Raw genomic sequence first — 21567 nt, 5'->3', positions numbered from 1 at the left:
ACCTCTCTCCCTCGAGCCGTTCGTAACGAACATAGTATATTGTATGATGAGAAAATGAACATAAATTTCGAAAATAAAAGTCGAAGATCAAATGGATATCAAATGGGATCTGCGTAATGTAATTAGCACTGGTAATCTACAAGGATCTTTACATGGACTTGTGTTAATTATGTTTTCTAACTATTTTGTTAAGATTTTTCTTTGAGTTTAGTTTAAGGGAAGAAGTAAACATTTCATCCATCCATAGAAAAATCAGGTTCATCTGGTTTAAACAACTTTGGCATTTTCAAACTAGAAGCTTTGGATTTTTGGGCTTTTAGATGAACTCCTTTTCTAGTATTGGCAGCAAACTTTGAAGCCAAAAGTGTAGCACCTAGATGCTGAGTTTTGTTCATGTAGTCTGCAGTAGACATGTCCTCATCACTGTCGTCGTCGTCGTGGTCGTAGTGTTCTTCTGCTAGCTCGACGTCGTATTCGATATCTTCTTGTATTGAATCTCCATAGCTTAAGCTGTTTCTGAATACTGATTTCTTTGCCAATTTTCTCTTCTTAAGCCTCCTCCAAGCTACTTGAATTAAGCAAGCACCCCAGGTCCTCCATTGATGGGAATAGTATCTAAAGGCATGTTGTAGTTTCTTGCTATGCAGGCGTTTGAATTGTCCGGCGACGAACTTGAGATCTTCAGCTCGAAGGGCGAAGGCTTCAACTTCTGTACGTGCTCGGACGGTTCGAGTAGAAGAAGGCATATTCAAACTGGAACTTGGCATCAAAGCCCATGTCAATAGTTCTTCACCACAAAAATCACCTGGTTTTAATGTGATTGAGTTGAAAAAGCCAGAACGACCGCCATTTGTTGTGGAGCTCTCTAGTTGTCCTCTTATAATAAACAACATTTCGTTAACTGGGTCATCCTCTCGCACGATATACGTTCCTTGAGTACACAAGGACGAGACGAGGCGCTCGCATATGGCATCGAGAAGTTGATCGTCCATTTGTGAGAAGAAAGGAACCTAGAAAATCATAACATTTGAGTTGGACAGATATATAACGACACAAGTAAACGAGCTTGGGATTGAATACACACACGACGAACGAGCGACAAACACAAATGTTGTTGAATCTCACGGCGAAGGTCAATGGGCAATGAACGCAATATGGATTCTTCATTAACTCCTCTCGTGGCCTGCCATTTATATTGAACGAATCGTCGAACTCGTTCTTGCAAATCTGGTGGTAATTGACGACGTCGCATCCATTCTTCAGTGTCCCTTCTCTTTATCCTCCATTCTTCGAGTCTTACTGTCATTGACTGCAAATATGTCTTCAAAATGGGAAACAGAAACTAAGTTAGATCAAATTATATCTTCAAAACATTCACCCAAAATTTACTTTAAAAATAAGAAAAATGGTCAAAACCTGCATATTGCCAATGAGTTGTGAAAATAGTATCAACCCAACTATGCACGTTGATATGCAAAATAATGTCTCGCCAAGGTAAGTTGTTGTGTCCAAAGTTTGTCCGTAAGAACTATAAATAAACAATAAATTAGCATTCAAAAGGACGATATTTGTAAGACCTACCGGACAACCAGAGAAATATGGCCAAACTTAGAGGTTATAAATTTCGTTAAATCACCATCGACCCCAAATCCATCCAGTAAAGATCCAAACACAGTACTATAAGAGTTCAGTACTATGATACCGTATTAAATCAACCCCGAACTCAAGAAAATAGAGCATAGACCCCAATAACTTAGGCATGCGCACAGTATTTGTTGCTCCACTGAATCGAAAAGCGTAAACCGATGGTAACAAAAAATTTAACCTTTTATCAACGCTTCAACAGATTTGAAGACAATTAAGTCACATGTAACGTATTTAGAAGCAAAATCGAGATGGATACCTTAAATTTCTGAGGCCCCACCAAAGACAATAAAAGTACTTAGCAATGAAATGGGAGGAGGCAACATCACTGGTGAAAGCATCAGAGAACATTCCAAATTTGAACCTAATGTTTTCATTCCTTGGATCGCATTTGGAAGTAACATGAGTGACATTCAGCCAATATTGTCTGTCAGTGTCATTCAAACTGTTGCAATCCAAGAAGATGGGAAGACATGTTAGAACTTTGGACGCATTTTCCTTTGCACACTCCGATTTCCAGCATGCGAACTGTCTCCCTATGGACAACAAATACCATGTAGATCCCAACACCTGTAATACAAGTACCAATACACACATTTTACTAACATTTTACACTATCTATTTATCATAGACATCATTACCAATCTGATTATAGCTCAACCGGTTAAGACTTATACTCTCGATCATGTAACGACCCCTCTTTGGGCTTTCCCTTTCGGACTTCCTCTCAAGATTTTTAAAACGCGTCTGCTAGGAAGAGGTTTCCACACCCTTGTAAAGGGTGTTTCGTTCTCCACCCTAACCAATGTGGGAGCTCAGAGCTCAATTGGTTAGGACATATACTCTCGGTGGTAAGGTTAAAGGTTCAAATCCTCTCCTTCACGTGGTTTCCATTTCATCCCTATTGCTAAAACGGAAATAGCAATACTTTGCTCGACGATCTACCACATTACACTATCTCAATCAAAATTTCTCGAAAGAGCATGCTAAGACGGACATCCATTGATGACATTGACAATATCAAGGACCAAATAGAACAGAAGCATAATCGAGAGCTTAAAGACTAGTAACATAACGGGAGTTTAACCGAGATGACGTAAAGATGAACGTAGAGAGACGAGATATGGTGTTGTTACATGACTGGCAAGCATGTAGAGGATGAGATTGTAGGCAGCACCAGCCCAGGCAGTTTTGGCAACAACGCCAGTGGTTTTGATGATGCGTTGGTTGAGAGGGAAGATGAGGAACAGCCTTGGAACGTATTGGAGAAGAACAAGGAGAGCGATTGTGTTGTTGGCATGATCCACCCTTGAATGTCTTGTTGCTGGAATCACCAACCACATCACTATCTGATACAACATTTCAACTTCAATATATTTGGATTCAAAATCATAATAATGATAAGGAACTTTGAATGTTGTTCATGGAATTCAAGGATGGTTAATGATTAGAGAGAAATTGATTGGAGCATACTTGTGGGAGGGGGAGAGTGGCGGCGAGATCAATCACAAAATCAGATTTCAAATAGCGCTTTGCAATGGCTCTGGCATCCATAACCAGCTCTCCCCTTCCAAAAACCCTAGAGCTCGGAGCGACATACGCGGTTCGAAACTTGAGCACCATGTGCAGCAAGAAGAACAGATCCATCACCGTTCTGAAGAACGTGATCACTATTCCCAGATTCACCTCCGATGTCAGGCAGGCAGGTCCCCCGACAGACGACGTGTAGAAATACATCGGATCGATGAATAGCGCAATCAGGCATGTCACTAGAAACAAGCGATTCCATTGCGCGACAATGTCGCTGTCAGGGTCGAGGATTTGGTAACGGAGGAGGATGTAATTAGGGTGTTCGTCCGTGGCGGTCGCCACGCCGGTAGTCTTATCGGTGGACGAGCCGTCAAGGTATCGCCGAAAGGGGCGGAACTTGGACGCCGGCGACTGTATGATTCTATTCATCTTCCATGGCGGATTCCGGGGTTTTTTTGAGTTCCCCGGCGAGAAATGTGTGTGTTAGAGAGAGAGAGAAAGCGACAGACAGAGATTGAGGGTTGATGGAGATCGGAAGAAGAAGAAAGAAATGAGAAATTTAGGAGGAAATGGGGATGTAATTGGGTTGGTGCAAGCGAAAATCGTGGAGAGGCCAATTGGACGTGTAATAGCCAAGAACATTGATTCTTGGCCATGGCGGTTTTCTCTGAAAATTGGCTAAAATTAGGACGTTTCGATAAAGGGTTAGATTGAATTTACTCAAAATTACAACAATTCTTTGCAATTGAATCAAATCCTTATTATAAACTGTCACATTCCAATGTTTATCGTCTTGTACAATTGCAGGAAGGAGGCTCTCTTTCTTCTACAACTCAAGGGGAGGAAAAGAGCTTCATACCTCCAATTTGCAGGCTTCCATGGCGGACTGAGAAGGTAAAAATCTAGCAATTTATTGTTGAGTAGCTTCAATGGCTTTACCATTATTCTCCAAATCGATCTTCTTCTCCAGAAACTGCCTCTTACAGTCATAGAAATAAACCATAAGAACAATCCACATTAGAATATCCCCCACACACTTGAAACTCACGGACACCACATTCCCCAATGCCCCACAACTCCCCTGATTCCACAAAGCATAGAGACATGGCAGCCCAAGAGCCACCTTCAAAGCAAAGAAAACCAGCATCAAACTTAGCCCTAACTTCCTCCTGCCTCTGCTTAGATATGCTGCCACTCCAATTGCTATGTAGCCATGGTTCTTATCCAAGATTGAGATAACAATTCCCATGTTCCAAATAGCGCTCCACTCTATGAATTTTGTCAACAGAAATACAAAGATTGTCCCAAAGATAAATGAGCTTTTTGGCATCAAAAACATGTTTGTTGACAAAGCGATTAAACCCAATAGAGTTAGTGAAGCAAGTATAAGAGCATACAGAGATGTTGCCAATGAGCCTCTCAGTCTTACAGCCACTCGCTTTCTGACTTCAACTAGCATCTGTTTGAAACCCATTTGGGAGTTTCCTCCATATATTGCTGCTGATATAGATACTGTTGAGATTGTGGAGAGAAGGTCTAGGAAGAAGATGAGTGCTGAAGAGATGAGAGTTGATATCAGAAACTTGTGGGAGAGAGTTGCTTTGAAGTTGTTGTCATCAGAGGAGCGCTGCGAGATGCAGGCTGTGCTGCCATCTAATCGACACCTGATGATGTACCTTGGAGATGGATCAGATGGATTTTCTTCTGAGAGAAGTTTGAGGAGTTGAATGAAGGTTGGGTGAAGGAGAATGTGGTGGGCGAGGAGGGAGGCGAAGAGGGGGAAGGAGGAGATGAGGACGAGGGAGATGAAGTTTGGATGATTAAAGAGGATTTTGAAGGCTTCTCTGAATGAAGCAGAGAAGCCCAGTTTGGATTTCGCCAGAATTTGGTGGTTTTCCATTTTGAATCTTGAATTCTCTCAAGTGTTCATCGTTGAAAGAACATAGCCCCCAATGGTCTTCATCTTGTTGTCATTTCCCAATGTGTTGGTGACTGGTGTGAAGCCTACATGTGCAAGCTCACATGCGAAAGTCAACTGCATTGATTTCTTTTGGGTCCTCAAAATCTCATTTGATTTACTTTAGGTCCTGAAAATTTGACTGAAATCTGGTTGATTTGTTTCGATTCAATTTCCTAAAATGTTTCTAAACAAATTTGTCATAATTGAAAATCTATGATCATAAGATCTTGTAATATCCCACGTCCATTTTTTATAAGGGCATGTAAACCTCTCTCTAGTATTTTGGTATTAGAGCTAGTTGTGTATATAATACGGATAGAAACGTATAATTTAGATATCTCTAGCACCAAATACACAATTTCAATTGGATTTATTGTTGAACAGCCTCAATGGGTTTCCCATTATTCTCCAAATCAATCTTCTTCTCCAAGAGCTCCCTTTTGCAGTCATAAAAGTAAACCATTAGAACAACTCACATCACAACATTCCCCACACCGTTCAAGCTCACAAACACCACATTCTCCCAAACCCCACAACTTCTCTCATTCCACAAAGCATATAGACATGGAAACCCAAAAACCACCTTCAAAACAAAGAAAACCATCATCAAACTGAACCCAAGCTTTCTGCTACCTCTGCTAAGATATGATGCCACTCCTATGGCTATATACCCCTGGTTCTTATCCAAGATTGAGATAACAATCCCCATATTCCAAACAGCACTCCACTCTACATACTTCCCCAACAAAACCACAAAAGGTGTCCCAATGATGAATGTGAAGATGAAAAGTTGTAAGAGGAAGGTGTTTGTTATTGAGATGTGAGAGCTGCCTGTAGCCACAAAAAAGAAGTCTTTTGACAAAGCAACCAAGCCCAACAGAGTGAGTGAAGCCAACAAAACAGAGCATAGAGATGTAGCCAATGACCCTCTGAGTTTCAAAGCCACCATCTTCCTGACTTGAACTAGCATCTCTTTAAAACCCATTTGAGAGTTTCCTCCATACAATGCTGCTGATATGGAGACTATTGCAATTGTGTTGAGAAGGTCAAGGAAGAAGATGAGTGCTGAAGAGACAAGAATTGATATAAAAAAACCCATGGGAGAGAGTAGAGGAGAGCTGCGAGAAGCAGGCTGTGCCCTCGAGTATTTGACACACGATGATGGACGTTAGAGAAGGATCATAAGGATTTTTATGAGAGAGAAACCTGAGAAGTTGAATGAAGGTTGGGTGAAGAAGAATGTTGTGGGCTGAGAGGGAGGCCAAGAGGGGGAGAGAGATGAAGATAATGAGAGAGATGAAGTTTGGATGATTAAAGAGGATTTTGAAGGCTTCTCTGAATGAAGCAGAGAAGCCCAGTTTGGGTTTTGACAGAATCTGGTGGTTTTCCATTTCTTGGATCTTCAAGTTTTTTCTTCTGCAAGTGTTCATCTTCTCATGATTTTAAGAAGCACACAAGTCTTTCAACTCTGCCATTGATGATCTTCTTTCTTGTTATTGCCTTCTTGCCAAGTCAATATTGGTGTTCTAATCTCTCCCTCTCTCATCTTTGAATGTTCACGGTTGAGGATGAGAGGAAATCTCCTGCAATTTCATATTGTTGGGTCCCACCTACCCATGTGCCAATTTTTTCAAAGTTCATTTAAAAATTAATAAGTGTTGAATTATGTTTCTAAATTTTTTAATTTTGTATGAATGAAGCATTTCTTATAAGGGTATGAAAATCTCTCCCTAGTAGATGCGTCTTACTGGCTGATAACGATACGTAATGGGAAAAAACAGACAATATTTGCTAGCAGTGGGCTTGGGTTGTTATAAATGGTATCATAGACCGGGTGGTGTGCTAGCGAGTACGTTGGGCTCTTAAGGGAGGAGGTGGATTGTGAGATCTCACATCGATTGAAGAGGGAAATGAAACATTCCTTATAAGAGTCTGTAAATCTCTCTCTCTAGTAAACACGTTTTAAAGAGGTTGACGTCGGTAGATAATGGGTCAAAACGGCTACTAGCGATGGATTTAGGTTGTTACACTCTTAAACTTACTATATGTCTAATATGTTTTTAAACGTTTAATTTTGTATCAAGCAAATTTTTGGATTTTTAATTTTGTAATCTTTCACGTAGACTCATTAGCAAAACATTAAATGGAAAGTTTAGAGATTTATTATATATTTTATTTAATTTTAAATCAAATTGATCAGTAAATTCTTATAAAATTTAAATATGAAGGGCATTTCCATAATTATGTTCAATTTATAATACTTTTAGAGACAAGACCTCTATAAGAGCCATTTGAAGGGCTTGGGGGTAAAATAGTAAAATGGAAAGCCCAACAAGAGCCCACATTAACAACTTTTAAATTTTATGGGCCAGCCCAATACTACAACTCTTGGCCCAACCCAACGATCTTTCGTCTACAAGTCGGACCTATTGCCATTTACACCCTCATCTTGACATATGACCATTTTTTTGGGGGGCCAAATATGGATTCCATTTCACCTTAAATTGATATGGGTTTTGCTTGAACAAAATTATAGCTATGAGAAGACTAAGTTGGGGATGATGATCTCGATCCCTCGAGTTGGTTGGCTGTGAGAGGGTCAAGATCCAAGGAACCCAGGTGAGGAAGCGATAGCCAGTGTCCAAAGTTTAGTGGGTCCATTGGTGAGGGGTGCGACGGTAGCCCTACAACTCGGTGACGACAATTCCCTATGCGATGGATGGTTCGTAGTGTAGCTTCACCAATCCTCTCTTTTAACATCTTGTACCTATTGAGTCATGCTAATATTAGCACTATTGAATATCTTCCTTCTTTGTAAAGAACATTTAATGCTATTTGTTTTCAAGAAAAAGTGTGAATGTGTGGATGAAGTTATGCCACAAAATTCAACTTTGTTGTGATGATTGTGCCCAAAATTTAATTTGTGAATATGAGTTCCAACAAAAAGAAACACTATTATGATTTATTTATGAGCTCGTAGTTAATATTAACTATTTATCATATATATCCAATTTCCTCTCGTTGTTAGAAATTAATGTTTTTATATTACATAAAAATATTAATATTTTAAGCGATTTGTTATTTATTTATAAATTTTATATGGTAAAATCAATAGTCAAAATGTGGGTTCCACTTTCACCTAAATTGACATGGGTTGTGCTTGAACAAATTAAGGTTCATGAGAAGACCAAAAAAATAAAAAAAATATATATATATAATAAATTTTTATTTTAAATTAAAACAGCCATTATTGCAGAAAACTCAAAGTCAACCCACAATAATACACTATATTACCTCAGCAAGAAGAAAATAAATATAAAAAAAATGGGCACCTCATTCATTCTAGATCTAAATTTCAATTCCATTTCCAATTCCAATAGATTTGATTCGAATGTAGAAAGGGTTTGGGCACATGTTTTCGCACATAGCTTTGATTATGCCAGATTTTTAGGTCAATTAAAGAGTCATGATGGTTTGAGATTTGGGTAATTATGACTCAATACACGTGCACATGTGATACATTTTGAAGCTTTATACGTGAGACGACATCAACTACTGAGACCTGAATTGGTCCAAATTACCATGAAACGGTGTAGAAGATTACATCTTCAACCATACGACATCATGTTCTTGACATGCTCATAGACAAGTTTTAAGGAAACCTCAAGTGGCTTTGTCGAACTTTAGGCGAGATTTGTCTTTGTCAACCGAACACAACTTGTACAGATTCCAAATTCGTTTGGCCACACACGCTACCCTGTGTGTATATCCAATTTACTTCTACACTAGATCAAGTCATTCGGCTCGACTTTGCCTCTACTTAAGATCAAAATCTCCGAATACAACCGTTAGATCTCAATTTTATATAAGAGACAAAAGGGTTATTTCACTATCTCCTATCCTTCTTTTTTGAACACAAATGTCACTTCCAATCTCTTTCTTTCATTCTGAGCTTATCTTTCTTACTTTTTAATCTTATTATAAAACAAAACATTAGGTATACTTTTATGGAACAAAAAGTTTTCTAATACAATAATTCGTTTTCTTTAATCGAAGAACTTCTAAATGAGTTGAAAATTGATATTTAATAGATTCGAGAATCGTATCCTAAATTATTTTATAGAATCAAAGAAATTGATTTACTAGTAAGAGCAGCATCATCGTGTATGTGCATATTTTTGTGAGTGGATAGCGTTGTTTTAGATAAGGGTATATAAACTTTTTGATTCTTTTAAATTTTGAGTCTTTTTGTTTACTTCATCGGCATCTTAAATTTGAAGCTATTTTATTGTCGGTCGCTATTGAGACCCTTCACGATGGTAACGTGTTTGATGGGAATTTGAATTATTCACATTTTTTCTCATTTTGTTCAAATGGCACCGTAAAAAAATACTTTCTTAACATTAATTTTCAAAATATATATTGAAATTGAGTTAGAAATTTTAATTAAATATTTAAAAATAAATAAAATTTAAATTTAAATAAATGACTCAAACCCGTCATATTCCAGTTGGATTGAGTTTATTATTTAACAATAGTTGTAAATTTACGACTCGAAGAAATGTCTAAACCCGACTCAACTAACACCTCTAATATGTTAATTGATGTTTTTATTTACTAAACTACGTCGAGATTTGGTATAAATAAGCCTAAGCATCTAATTCAAAAGGTAGGAGATAAATATAAGTAGATGATATTCAAAATGACTCGTCCTACCATATTGCCCTAAGCATCTAATTCTTATTCTCATCTTTTTTTTTTCTATGTTATAAAAATTGGTTCTTTTGGATTTGAGATAGAGCTTGAATAATTAATCTCCAAATATACGTTCTAAAAAAACTATTTAAAATATTATTTTATACGAGTTACAACTTTAATGTTAATTAATAATTTAATTATTTCATATGATTTACGGCTAAAACACGAGTTTAATTTGATTTATTAAGATGTATTTTTTCACAAAAAGATTAGAACCTTCCTAAAGCTACAAAAGAGTGTACAATTTTTTTTAAAAAGAATATTCTATGGCATTGATTAGTTCACTTATCAAAACCAAGATTGAAAGGTGACAAAAATGTTCCAATTTAATATTCACACGCCTTCTTTATACAATTAATTAATAAATTTATAGTTTAGTAAATAAAATTTTAATTATTATTATCGTTAAAATTGACTTTGGCGGGCATTCTACCACTTGCAACATATGCATATGCGTATGCGTATGCGGTTCTCTTGTCGTGAAAGAAACACTGAAAGAAAAGTCTCAAATCAAACTGCCTTTGCTGTTGCTTGTATAGCTGTCTAGAGCAGAGATCTAACAACACATTCGTTAGAGCGTGTCGAGTTAAATCAACTACACAGAAAATAGATCCCTTCTCCTCGCTTTCTAAAATGATGAACATGTAGCATGTATGGTTGTGGTACTATGAATCCTCTGAATCCCATTCGGGTTGCTTAGATCTTGCTATGTTGTGCCTTGAGATGACCGTCTCTTGTCTCCCTATCGATCGAGAATCTACTCCGAGCTTATTAATAAATAAATTATTTAGAAAAAAAATTAATTAGGATAAATAATTGGGTAAATGTAATGTGAATTTACGTTACTTGTTTGAACATTTTTCCTCTTTTTCCCAAACTCTGACATATCTGACAAAAAGGTTGACTAGGATGCCACCTAATTATAATAACAATAAATTGCCACGTCACATTTTGTTGAAAAAAATAATGCTATGGCCCATCTCCATTTATTTTTCTAACTTTAACGGAAACAAATTCATTTCTATATTTAATACATTTATGAATTTAAAAATATATTAAATAGGTTAAAAAGATATAAATTTAAAATTTTAAAGAATTTAATTCGGATTTAACATTTTTTAATAAAAAAGTGAAAATTTGATAAATTAAAAAAAAAAAAAAAAAAACTATAAAGGGCATTGATGGAATTTTAGAAAATAATAGTCAAACAAAATTGTTTTATTTTCCCATCAATATATGCAAAGTTAGAAATGCATTTATTTTAAATCTCACCCACTTTGATAAATAAATAATTATTTATTGCTGTGTGAAATTTAATTTAAATATGTTTTTTTTACTGATGCGGTAATAATAGTTCATTTCTACCATTGAGTTAATTTAGATACATATAACTATATAATGATAAATATTAATATATCTCTACACACCTCTTTTAGCTCTAAAAAAACCATTTTTTGTCTTTTTATTTTGAAATAATAATAATAATAATAATAATATTGTATTTTACTATTTGAAATTAATAATAAGAATTTAAAAAATAAGAAAATAAGTCCATTTCCTTTTAATTCAAAATTATTTAAGTCTTTTGTTTTCTTTGCATATGAAGCAAAGAATTTAAGGTATTCTGCAAAAAAAACAATTCCCTTTTAAAGAACAGTTGCTACAAATTAGGTGGAAGTAGGATGAACAGTGTCTTATCTGCAGATTGCATAAAAATCATATAGAAAAAGAAAAAGGAAAATTATTAAAAATGGGATTTGGGTTTGATTTTGATCCATTAAGAAGAACCATCACCATGATTCAGACGTTTGTTTGGTTTATTTTATGCCCTTAAATTCAGCCTCTTCCAACTCATTAGTGGTGAAGAAATTGCTTTGATGAGGTCAGTTTTTTTTTTTTTTTTTTTTTGTTGTTGGTGCGTTTGAACTTTTGCAATCGTGCGTGTTTGTTGAGTCGAGCACTTTCGCCACTCAATTGCTCTTTAATTGTTCTTCAACAGTTTTCTCACAAAATCAGAATCCTATGAACCAACCCAATATATCAAAATATCTCTAATTTCCTCTCCGTATCTGGGTTCGTCTGTTCACTACTTGTTCTTCTGTTTTGATTCCACTTCTTCTTTCATTCGTTTTTGTGTTGTGTTTGTTCATCGTTTTTCAGGGTTTTTCTTCTTGCTAAGTTCGTACCCCCTCTGCATTGGTGGGTCCGCCATTGAAGACACTATACTTGTTTGGTTTTATTTTGAATTTGGCGAAACGGGGAGGGTGTTTAGTCATCTGGGTCGTCTTTATTCCGCTTTAATTTTAATGGGTAACGAGTGTTTTGAAGCTCTGAGATAGCCATTGATGGATCTGGAGAGTGCTATTGGGGGTCACCCAATCAAGGTACTGAAAATGGCGGGCTAATCGATTCCTCATCTCCTTATTTTTTTCTTTGTTTTGTTGATTTTAATCGTTTTTGTTGCAGAAAAATTCATGGAGAGCTGTTTTAACTTTGGCTTATCAAAGCTTGGGGGTTGTTTATGGCGATTTGAGCACTTCCCCTTTGTATGTTTACAAAAGCACATTTGCTGAGGATATAAAACACTCTGAAACCAACGAGGAGATTTATGGAGTTCTTTCTTTTATCTTCTGGACTCTCACACTCATTCCTTTGATTAAATACGTCTTTATTGTGCTTCGAGCTGATGATAATGGCGAAGGGGGAACTTTCGCTTTGTACTCATTGCTCTGCCGCCATGCCCGAGTTAGCTCCTTGCCCAATTGCCAACTTGCAGATGAGGACCTTTCGGAATATACAAAAGATGGGGTGGATTTAATCAGCAAGAACACTTGTGGGTCGAGACTGAAATCCACGTTAGAGAAGCACAGAGTGTTGCAGAGGGTTTTGCTTGTTCTTGCTTTGATTGGCGCTTGCATGGTGATTGGAGATGGAGTTCTTACACCTGCAATTTCTGGTACTGTAGATTCTTAATCTTGTTCTGTTTTTGTTCAAACTTTATATGAATTCAGAGTTTGAATTGATGAAACTTGCTTGTTTTGGGTCTTTCATGGCAGTTTTCTCTGCGGTTTCTGGGCTGGAACTCTCCATGGCTAAAGAACACCATCGCTGTAAGCTTCTCTGCTACTCTTTTCACTTGAATCTTCATGGAAAAATTGATGAACCCAGATGGTTTCTTCTGGTTTTCTGAACATTCTTCTGAAAAACTGCAAGTGTTTCCTTCTTTAGCTGTACAAATCTGAAGAGCTTTTTTTTATAATTGTTTATTATTGAAATAGTGGATGATCCTGGATTTCATTGTTTAATAATTACACAAATTATTGTGGGTCTCTGCATATATGATTGATTTACAAACACCCCAGTTCCAATCATAGTCGAATCACTATCATGTGAAGAAAAGAAGAACCGAAAAGGTAAGGAAAAGAGGTGTTAAATTAATACTTTTACTGAAAGTTCTTGAACTTTGTAAATGTTCTTTGGCTTGCTGCTATAGGATTCATCTCTTTGGTCAAATCATTTACCTTCTAAGTCCCCATTGAAGTATCCATATCACCTGACTTCTACGAACTCTTTCGTTATCGTAGTAATGCTAACTGGGAGGTTTCATCTTTCTGGTAGCGGGTTTTTATCAATCATTCATTATTGTTGATGGGTCCTTGTAACTTATACTAGTAAACCTTTGTTTTCTGTTTGTGAGTTGCTGCGGTGTGAGATCCCACGTTGATTTGAGAGAGGAACGAGTGCTAGTGAGAACGCTGGGTCTCGAAAGGGGTGGATTGTGAGATCCCACATCGGTTGGAGAGGGGAATGAAACATTTTTTATAAGGGTCTGGAAATCTCTCCCTAGCAGACGCGTTTTAAAACCTTGAGAGAAAGCTACTAGTGGTAAACTTGGGCTGTTACATGCTGATTGCTTACTTGAATGATTACTAAGTTTTCCTTGACAAACTATTTGGTTGCATTACTTACCGTCTGCTTCGACTCTGCTCCTCGACGTTGTGGGGTCTCCTTTTGTTATTGAGGGACCTATTCACTCTACATGGCAACAGAGTAAAACATGAAAGTCTTAATAGTTTAATGCTTCTGCAGATGTCGAAGTCCCGGTTGCTTGCATCATATTGGTAATACTGTTTGCAATTCAACATTATGGAACGCATCGAGTCGGGTTTCTGTTTGCACCGGTCGTAATTACCTGGCTCCTGTGCATCAGTGCCATAGGGTTGTACAATATCTTCCACTGGAATCCTCATGTTTACAAAGCACTCTCCCCATATTATATGTACAAGTTTCTGAAGAAGACTCAAAGGGGAGGTTGGATGTCCCTTGGCGGGATACTGTTATGTATGACAGGTAATGAGAATGGCTCGATCCGCAGCATTTTTTCTTCTCTTTGTTCTTCGTTATCTGAAGCTGCCTGTTCGATATTCAGGTTCGGAAGCAATGTTTGCTGATCTCGGGCACTTCTCGCAGCTATCTATCAAGGTCATTTTTTCAACTTTGCATATGCATGCTACTTTTCGTAATTTCGACTATGAAAATGGTTGTAGAAATGTAGCAATGAGCTTATGATCATTTTGCTCCGACTCAAATCTTTGTCGTGTTTAAAATTATCTGCTTCTGTTCTACTGCAGATTGCTTTCACTTTTGTGGTTTATCCAGCTTTGGTACTGGCGTATATGGGACAAGCTGCTTATCTTTCTCAACATCACGGCGAGGAAAGTAACTATCGAATCGGATTTTACGTGTCGGTTCCTGGTAGGTGTACAAATGTGGTGCATCATAGACAAGTGAACATATATGAATGTCAAAAGAGCTCTAACTGTGTAATCTTATGTTTCAGAGAAAATAAGATGGCCTGTTCTTGTGATCGCCATTTTAGCTGCGGTGGTCGGAAGTCAAGCTGTCATTACTGGGACGTTTTCAATAATAAAACAGTGCTCGGCATTGGGTTGCTTCCCGAGGGTCAAAATCGTTCATACCTCCTCGAAAATTCACGGTCAGATTTATATACCAGAGATCAACTGGACTTTGATGCTCTTATGCTTAGCTATTACAGGTGGCTTTCGAGACACGAAACGCATGGGGAATGCATCAGGTAATCTAGTTGACTTATGAAAGCGCTTTTGAAGTCGTTTTTTTTTCTCTAAGTCTACTGGGAATAGTCAATATACTAATCTCGAGCGCATGTCTCCTCCGAAATCCAAACTTCTACGTTTCGACTAGGCTGATTATCGTCATGAACTGATCTTCGTGTCGTTTTTACTAACAGGTTTGGCAGTGATAACTGTTATGCTGGTGACAACCTGCCTAATGTCTGTAGTCATCATCTTGTGCTGGCATAAAAGCTTTCTCTTTGCCATTGCCTTCATACTATTTTTCGGGTCCATTGAATCACTCTACTTCTCGGCCTCTCTCATCAAGTTTCGAGAAGGGGCGTGGGTTCCCATCGCGCTCTCGTTCATCTTCCTACTAGTCATGTATGTATGGCATTACGGGACACGCAAAAAATACGAGTTTGATGTTCAAAACAAAGTCTCAATCAACTGGCTCCTAGGCCTAGGTCCCAGTTTAGGCATAGTACGAGTACGCGGGATAGGCCTCATATACACCGAGCTCGTCACAGGAATCCCAGCCATCTTCTCCCACTTCGTAACAAACCTCCCTGCCTTCCACCAAGTCCTAGTCTTCCTCTGCATCAAATCCGTCCCAGTCCCACACGTGAGACCAGGAGAGAGATTCCTAGTAGGAAGAGTCGGGCCAAAAGAATACCGTCTCTACCGATGCATAGCACGATATGGGTACCGCGACATCCACAAGGACGGCATGGAGTTTGAAAAAGACCTGGTATGCAGCATTGCAGAGTTCATCAGGTCCGAGAAGGTCGAAAGCAGTGTGAAAGTAGAGGACGTAGAAGAGAACGAGAGAATGACAGTGGTCGGGACATCGTCAACGCACGTAGATGGAGTAAGAATGTGCGAAGATGAAGGGGAAAGAGCAGAAACATCAGAGGTGAGAGAGATAAAATCACCCAAAAAAGTGAGGAAAAGAGTGAGGTTTCATCTACCAGAGAGGCCAGAAATGGATGTGGAGGCGAGGAGGGAGCTGGAAGAGCTGATGGAGGCAAGAGAAGCTGGGATGGCATTCATAATGGGGCATTCATATGTTAAGGCAAAGAGGGGATCAGGTTGGGTTAAGAAAGTGGTCATAAATTATGGGTATGATTTCTTGAGAAGGAACTCAAGAGGGCCAAGCTATGCGTGGAGTGTGCCTCATGCTTCTACTTTAGAGGTGGGGATGATCTACCAAGTTTGATATCACTTTGTGCATTCTCTTCTACTCTCTCTCTCTCTCTCTCTCATTGTATATAATAAAACCATTTTTGGACCTCACTTCTTGTAATCCTACAACTTGCTTACTCCAAAACTTACAACCTTCCCCCAATAAAACGAAATAAAATGGGTTATTTATCCCGTTCGAGACTGTGGTTTAAACTGTGAGATCCCACATTTATTGGAGAGGAGAATGAAGCATTGTTTATAAGTGTGTGAAAATCTTTTCCAAACGTGTTTTAAAAACCTTGAGGGAAAACACAAAAGGGAAAGCTCAAATAAACAATATTTGCTAGCGGTGAGCTTGAGCCGTTACATAAATTTTACGAAAATTCAACGGTTGCCCACTAAATTTTTTGGGCGATTCCAGATTTGCAAATTTAATTTAAAAATATATCTGAAAAATTTCCTTTCTAAAAATATTTTAAAAAAGTATCTGGAGAATAAATAATAAAAATAATAAGGTATATATAATTATATTTTAAATTAAAATTAACAATAAATTATAATTTTAGAATTTATAATTTTTTTATTTATTTGAGAAACTAAGACAGTTTTAAGAAAATGAGTGAGGAAAAATGTTTTTCTAATAAATAATTTAAATATTCTTTCAAATTAGAGTATAAAAGGTTCTCAGCGCCACAGTTTCGCGGCTCTTCTTCCAGAGCTCTCGTTCTGCTTCTTTCTTCCTTCCTCGGGAGATTTTGTGTCATGGAATCTCAATCTCATCAGAACTCAAAACAATCGCTATAATCCATTTCATCCGCATGAATCTCCTTCTAAACTTGATTCTCTCGTCGTCATGTTAGCCGTTCCGACGACTTTTTTCTACTCTGTTTAACCGAGCATAAAAAAATGGCGAAGCGTTGGGTCCTTTTGGCGGCCATTTTCGCGGTTCTTGTTTGTGGTTTTTCTTCAGTTTCTGCCACACACACAAGTACGAGCTGTTTCTCAAACCTCGCCTCTTAATTTCTCTTATTGTTTTTTCAACTCTGTTTAGGCATTTTCGTTTCGTTGCAGATTTTGTTGCTGGGGTTTTGTCCAAGGCGGTTTCGGCTCTTGTGAATTGGATATCGGCGATCACCTCGGCCTCTAGTACTGGTTTGATTCGTTTCCTGAGCCCTAATTGTGAGCGTTTTCTATGTGTTTGATTGATTTGTGGGGTTTTATTTTGGTTGATTTTTTAGTGGTTTCTACCCGCTCGATGATTACATTTGAGAAGGGATATGTTGTTGAGACTGTGTTTGATGGTAGTAAGCTGGGGATTGAGCCTTACTCTGTGGGGGTGTCTCCTAGTGGGGAGCTTCTGATTTTGGATTCTGAAAATAGTAACATTCACAAGATCTCTATGCCATCTTCTCAATGTAAGCTCTCTTTCTGCCTTAATTTATCACTTCATTTGTGCTGGTTAGAAATTTGGGGTAAGAATTTGAATCTTTGGCCTGCTAAGCAAGATTACTAATGTCCTAATTGCTGGGTGCTTCGCTTTTTATAACATTTCTGTCATATTATTTTTCTTGTTTCAGTTCTTATACGTTTAAAAACGTCTTAGATAGTAATAATATAATGACATGATGAGACATTGAGTGTATGCAATCATATCATGTATTGATGTCTCATAGAAGTGCATGAACTAAAATGAAATTGGTATAGAAATTAGCATTATAAATTTTGTATTCTGATAGCTATGTTACTAGTCAGCTTGCTTGTTCTTTGTCTAGGCTTGTGGTAGCTGCTCGTACTTTGCTTCAAACTTTGGACATCTCTTCTTTTCTGTTCTCTTTTATTAGTTTTTTCAACAGATTCTTTGCCTTCTTTTGGTATTTGTTGATTCCAAATGTTGATCATATCACTTTTACTTTGCTTACAAGCTTTTGTTTAGCAGAAGACTCTACTTTTTAATTGGAAAACTATCTTTTTCAAAATTTCTGCCTTCTAATTAATGATCTATAACTCTTTAGTTAGACCAATATTGAGCTTCATTAGCACTTAGTCCTTTAGCTTTAGTTACCACGATTCCAGGCTTTGACGTACTTAAATCGATTGATTGAAGTGTACTTTTCCCGTATCCAATATTTGCAACCTTCGTGGAAAAGACATGTAATGTCTTATTTGGTTCTTATACCACTCCATTTCACTTTGCGTTTCAAAGATATTAGTTTTCCCCATTGATCCTTCGGACCCACTTACATGTAATCAATAATTTTAGCAGCCTATTGCATAACATTAAAATATTTGGTATTTAAAAGTTCGTGGGACAGTTATATTAGGTATGTGGACAATCTGACAACAAACTCATGAGTTATTTAGGCATTCAGCTACCCGACTTTAATGTTGAGTATTATTAAGAGGAGTCTCACATTGACTAATTAAGAGAAATATCACGAATTTATAAGCAAGGAACACTGTTTCGATTGGTAGGATGCGTTTTGAGAAAACCAAAAGTAAAGTCATGAGAGCTTATGCTCAAAGTAGACAATATCATACCATTATGGAGGGTCGTGGTTCCTAACATGGTATCAGAGTCCTGCTCTTAACTTATTCATATCAATAGAATCCTCAAGTGTCGAGCAAAGAAGTTGTGAGCCTTGAAGGTGTAGTCAAAGGTGACTCAAGTGTCGAACAAATGATGTATTTTGTTCAAGGGCTCCAGAGAAGGATTCGAGCCTCGATTTAAGGGGAGGCTGTTCGAGAGCTCCAAAGAAGGAGATCTTAGGGAAGGCTCTATGGTGTACTTTATTCGAGGGGAGGATTGTTGAGGATTATTAAGAAGAGTAGTCTCACCTTGACTAATTAAGAGGAAGATCATGAGCTTATAAGTAAGAAAAACTATCTTCATTGGTATGAGACCTTTTGGGGAAACCAAAAGGAAAGCCATGAGACATTATGTTTAAAGTGGATAGTATCTTACTATTGGGGAGGGTCGTGGTTCCTAATACTGTATTTACTTAATTCAATTATCTAAAGGAGTCAAATTTTATTACAATGATTGCATGACAAGGCAAATTTTATACCCTATTTTTTAAAATTTTGGTTTTTTTCTAGTATTGAATGCAAATAGCATAGTTTTTGTATTCAACTCGACCAATCAACGGCGTATCCAGTAAATACTTCTACTTTTCACCTTATTAAATGGTATGCCATTTAGTTATAACTCATGATTTAGATTTGATATTTCTTTGGTTTGATAACTCAGGCAGTGTAGAATTGCATTTCCTAATTGGGTACTCTAGTTTCTCCTTTTGCTGAAAGCAAGAAACCATATCAGTTTGCAGGCCCCAGCTGTTTGCAGGATCGTCTGAAGGATACTCTGGACATGTAGATGGAAAGCCAAGGGATGCAAGAATGAGCCATCCAAGAGGGTTAGCTGTGGATCAGAGAGGAAATATTTACATTGCAGATACAAAGAACAAAGCCATAAGAAAAATCAGTGATGCCGGTACTTTCCTAAATCATTCTTGTTCATACCAAATAATCTCCGCTCGCATTTTTTAAGATTCAACATCTTGCCTTTGGGATCTGTTAATTGTATATAAGTCGTTTATAGTTCTTTTGCAGGAGTTACGACCATTGCTGGAGGAAAATGGAGGAAAAGTGGCCATATTGATGGTCCCAGTGAAGAATCAAAATTCTCAAATGATTTTGATGTGGTTTATGTAGGAAGCAGCTGCTCACTTCTGGTAGTCGACAGAGGAAACCAAGCAATTCGGGAGATTCGACTTCGTGCCGAGGATTGTACCGACGAGTTTGATGGTAGCTTCCTCCTAGGTACATTGTATCCAAAACAAATCAACCATGGATGCCATTTTTCTCTCATATTCAGTAATCTCTTTACTATGTTCTGTTATTGTAGGGATGGCTCTGCTGACTGCAGCTATGCTTTTGGGATACATGTTGGCACGTCTTCAATTTTGGGTGTTGGCCGCGTTTTCTTCTAAAAATGTATTGTTTTTACAAGATAAACAATATCTTTATAGTCTTATAGATAATGTATAGACTAAACTATCCATCAACATTAGTATTTTCTGATATTTTTACGAATGTTTCTGTGAGATCTCATGTCGATTGGGGAGGAAAACGAAGCATTTTTTATAAAAGTGTAGAAACCTTTCCGTAAAAGACACATTTTAAAAACTTTGAGGGGAAGTCCAAAAGGAAAAACCCAAAGAGGATAATATCTACTAGCGGTGGGCTTGGGCTCTTAGCTGTATTGCTAAGAGGGAGAGATTGGCTCGTCTATTCATTCATGTAGAACCAACTTTCTGTTGCAGCTAAACTTTTTCCTATGACTTGCAGGACTCAAGAGCTGACTCAAGGGACGTTTCATCGATTCCTCCATATCGGAGGGTCGAGAAATCAATGAGGCATCCACTGATTCCCAGTGAAGAGGAAGAAGACAATCAGCCAGGAGAGAATATCATTTGTTCCCTCGGCAAGCTTTTCCTCAACACTGGCTCATCCGCAGCTGAAATCTTCGTGGCATTGCTTCTTGGAGCCAGAAGAAAGGCAGCCGACCCCCACGTCCAGCAGCATTATCAAGTAAACAAACATGGACAGGCAGGGTTGGGCATGCAGGAAAGCTTTGCAATCCCATGTGGCCGTGAACCACTGCATACAATGACTGGGATACATTACTCGTATTCGGCAACACGTCCCGAAAACGTGCAGCGTTACAGGCGCATTCGGGGCAGGGATGGTGTTGGGGAAGAACAACCATATCCATCGAGTCCAAAGGCGTGGTACGACCGGAGCAGTGAGAGAAATGAGGTTGTGTTTGGTGAAGTACAAGAAGAAGAGCAATGCTGTGTTGGAGGTGGTGGCTGTGTGGAAGGGAAATCCTTCAGCAACAACAAACATGAGAACTCTTTTGTTACAGAGAAAAAGGGAATAAGAGATTAACAATTGCTTGGTTTCTCAATCTGAGTTGTATGATGTTATGAATTTACAAATTCTTTTATTAAAAAACGAAAGGAATAAAAGTTGCTAGGGTGTATTTTGTAAATATCTAAGTCAAAAACACTTAATTGAGATTTAAATTACTCCAGAAGTAATCGATCATGCCAAGCTTAAATGATTCTAAACATACCATCTAAACTATATAAAAATTGCAAAGAAACTTAGTTCTTGACGGAACACAAAAATGTTGATTCTTTTTTATGAATGGCAACATTTTGTGATAATTTGAACAACATTTTTTTCACATTTTTATTGAAATTTATAGTACATGATTGATGCTTTGATTCATATCAGAAAATATTAGGAATGATCGTAATTGACTAAAAGAGCACTTGTTAAGAAGAAGAAACAAAATGAAAATGACGTAGGGAGGTTGCCACGCTCAACTTG

At 37.6% G+C, this 21567-nt stretch overlaps 4 protein-coding genes, 1 long non-coding RNA gene and 1 pseudogene across 8 annotated transcripts; 3 read left to right on the top strand and 3 right to left on the bottom strand.

Annotated features, from left to right (window-relative positions):
* Window positions 1–92: 92 nt before the first annotated feature.
* On the bottom strand, window positions 93–3603 carry LOC111785556 (cyclic nucleotide-gated ion channel 18-like). Its single transcript, XM_023665957.2, has 6 exons — window positions 3118–3603; window positions 2781–2993; window positions 1904–2214; window positions 1417–1528; window positions 1085–1321; window positions 93–1010 (listed from the first exon to the last, which is right to left on the bottom strand). The coding sequence occupies exons 1-6, from the start codon at window positions 3601–3603 to the stop codon at window positions 234–236; spliced, it is 2136 nt and encodes a 711-aa protein (XP_023521725.1). The 3' UTR covers window positions 93–233.
* Window positions 3604–3737: 134 nt separating this feature from the next.
* On the top strand, window positions 3738–8077 carry LOC147793060 (uncharacterized). The gene is made up of 3 exons (XR_015420231.1): window positions 3738–3878; window positions 3982–4068; window positions 7671–8077. It is a non-coding gene; the product is annotated as an uncharacterized LOC147793060 (long non-coding RNA).
* LOC111785557 (uncharacterized) lies at window positions 3901–5074 on the bottom strand. Its single transcript, XM_023665958.2, has one exon. It carries the CDS (start codon window positions 5072–5074, stop codon window positions 4085–4087), a length of 990 nt encoding a protein of 329 aa, XP_023521726.1. The 3' UTR covers window positions 3901–4084.
* Window positions 5505–6525, bottom strand: LOC111785558 (uncharacterized; annotated as a pseudogene).
* A 3442-nt stretch (window positions 8078–11519) lies between the features above and the next one.
* On the top strand, window positions 11520–16281 carry LOC111790614 (Potassium transporter family protein). 4 transcript variants are annotated; one of them, XM_087121980.1, is made up of 10 exons: window positions 11520–11774; window positions 11892–11965; window positions 12053–12276; window positions 12359–12848; window positions 12949–13002; window positions 13982–14242; window positions 14322–14374; window positions 14524–14647; window positions 14733–14987; window positions 15162–16281. In XM_087121980.1, the coding sequence occupies exons 3-10, from the start codon at window positions 12238–12240 to the stop codon at window positions 16202–16204; spliced, it is 2319 nt and encodes a 772-aa protein (XP_086978106.1). In that variant the 5' UTR covers window positions 11520–11774; window positions 11892–11965; window positions 12053–12237; the 3' UTR covers window positions 16205–16281. The 4 variants fall into 4 exon arrangements, with proteins under 4 accessions (XP_086978106.1, XP_086978105.1, XP_023527360.2 ...); XM_087121979.1 differs by lacking the exon at window positions 11892–11965; XM_023671592.2 differs by lacking the exon at window positions 11520–11774 and having other exon boundaries at window positions 11799–11965.
* Window positions 16282–16865: 584 nt separating this feature from the next.
* LOC111791221 (uncharacterized) lies at window positions 16866–21201 on the top strand. The gene is made up of 7 exons (XM_023672482.2): window positions 16866–17158; window positions 17242–17322; window positions 17409–17585; window positions 19490–19660; window positions 19780–19989; window positions 20075–20163; window positions 20518–21201. Exons 1-7 carry the CDS (start codon window positions 17077–17079, stop codon window positions 21118–21120), a joined length of 1413 nt encoding a protein of 470 aa, XP_023528250.2. The 5' UTR covers window positions 16866–17076; the 3' UTR covers window positions 21121–21201.
* The last annotated feature ends 366 nt before the right edge of the window (window positions 21202–21567 follow it).

This window comes from Cucurbita pepo, chromosome 3 (genome assembly GCF_057944985.1).
Source record: "Cucurbita pepo subsp. pepo isolate OVF chromosome 3, ASM5794498v1, whole genome shotgun sequence".
Lineage (NCBI taxonomy): Eukaryota > Viridiplantae > Streptophyta > Magnoliopsida > Cucurbitales > Cucurbitaceae > Cucurbita > Cucurbita pepo.
Note: the sequence above shows the minus strand (reverse complement) of the source record. Positions and strands in the feature narration are given on the sequence as shown.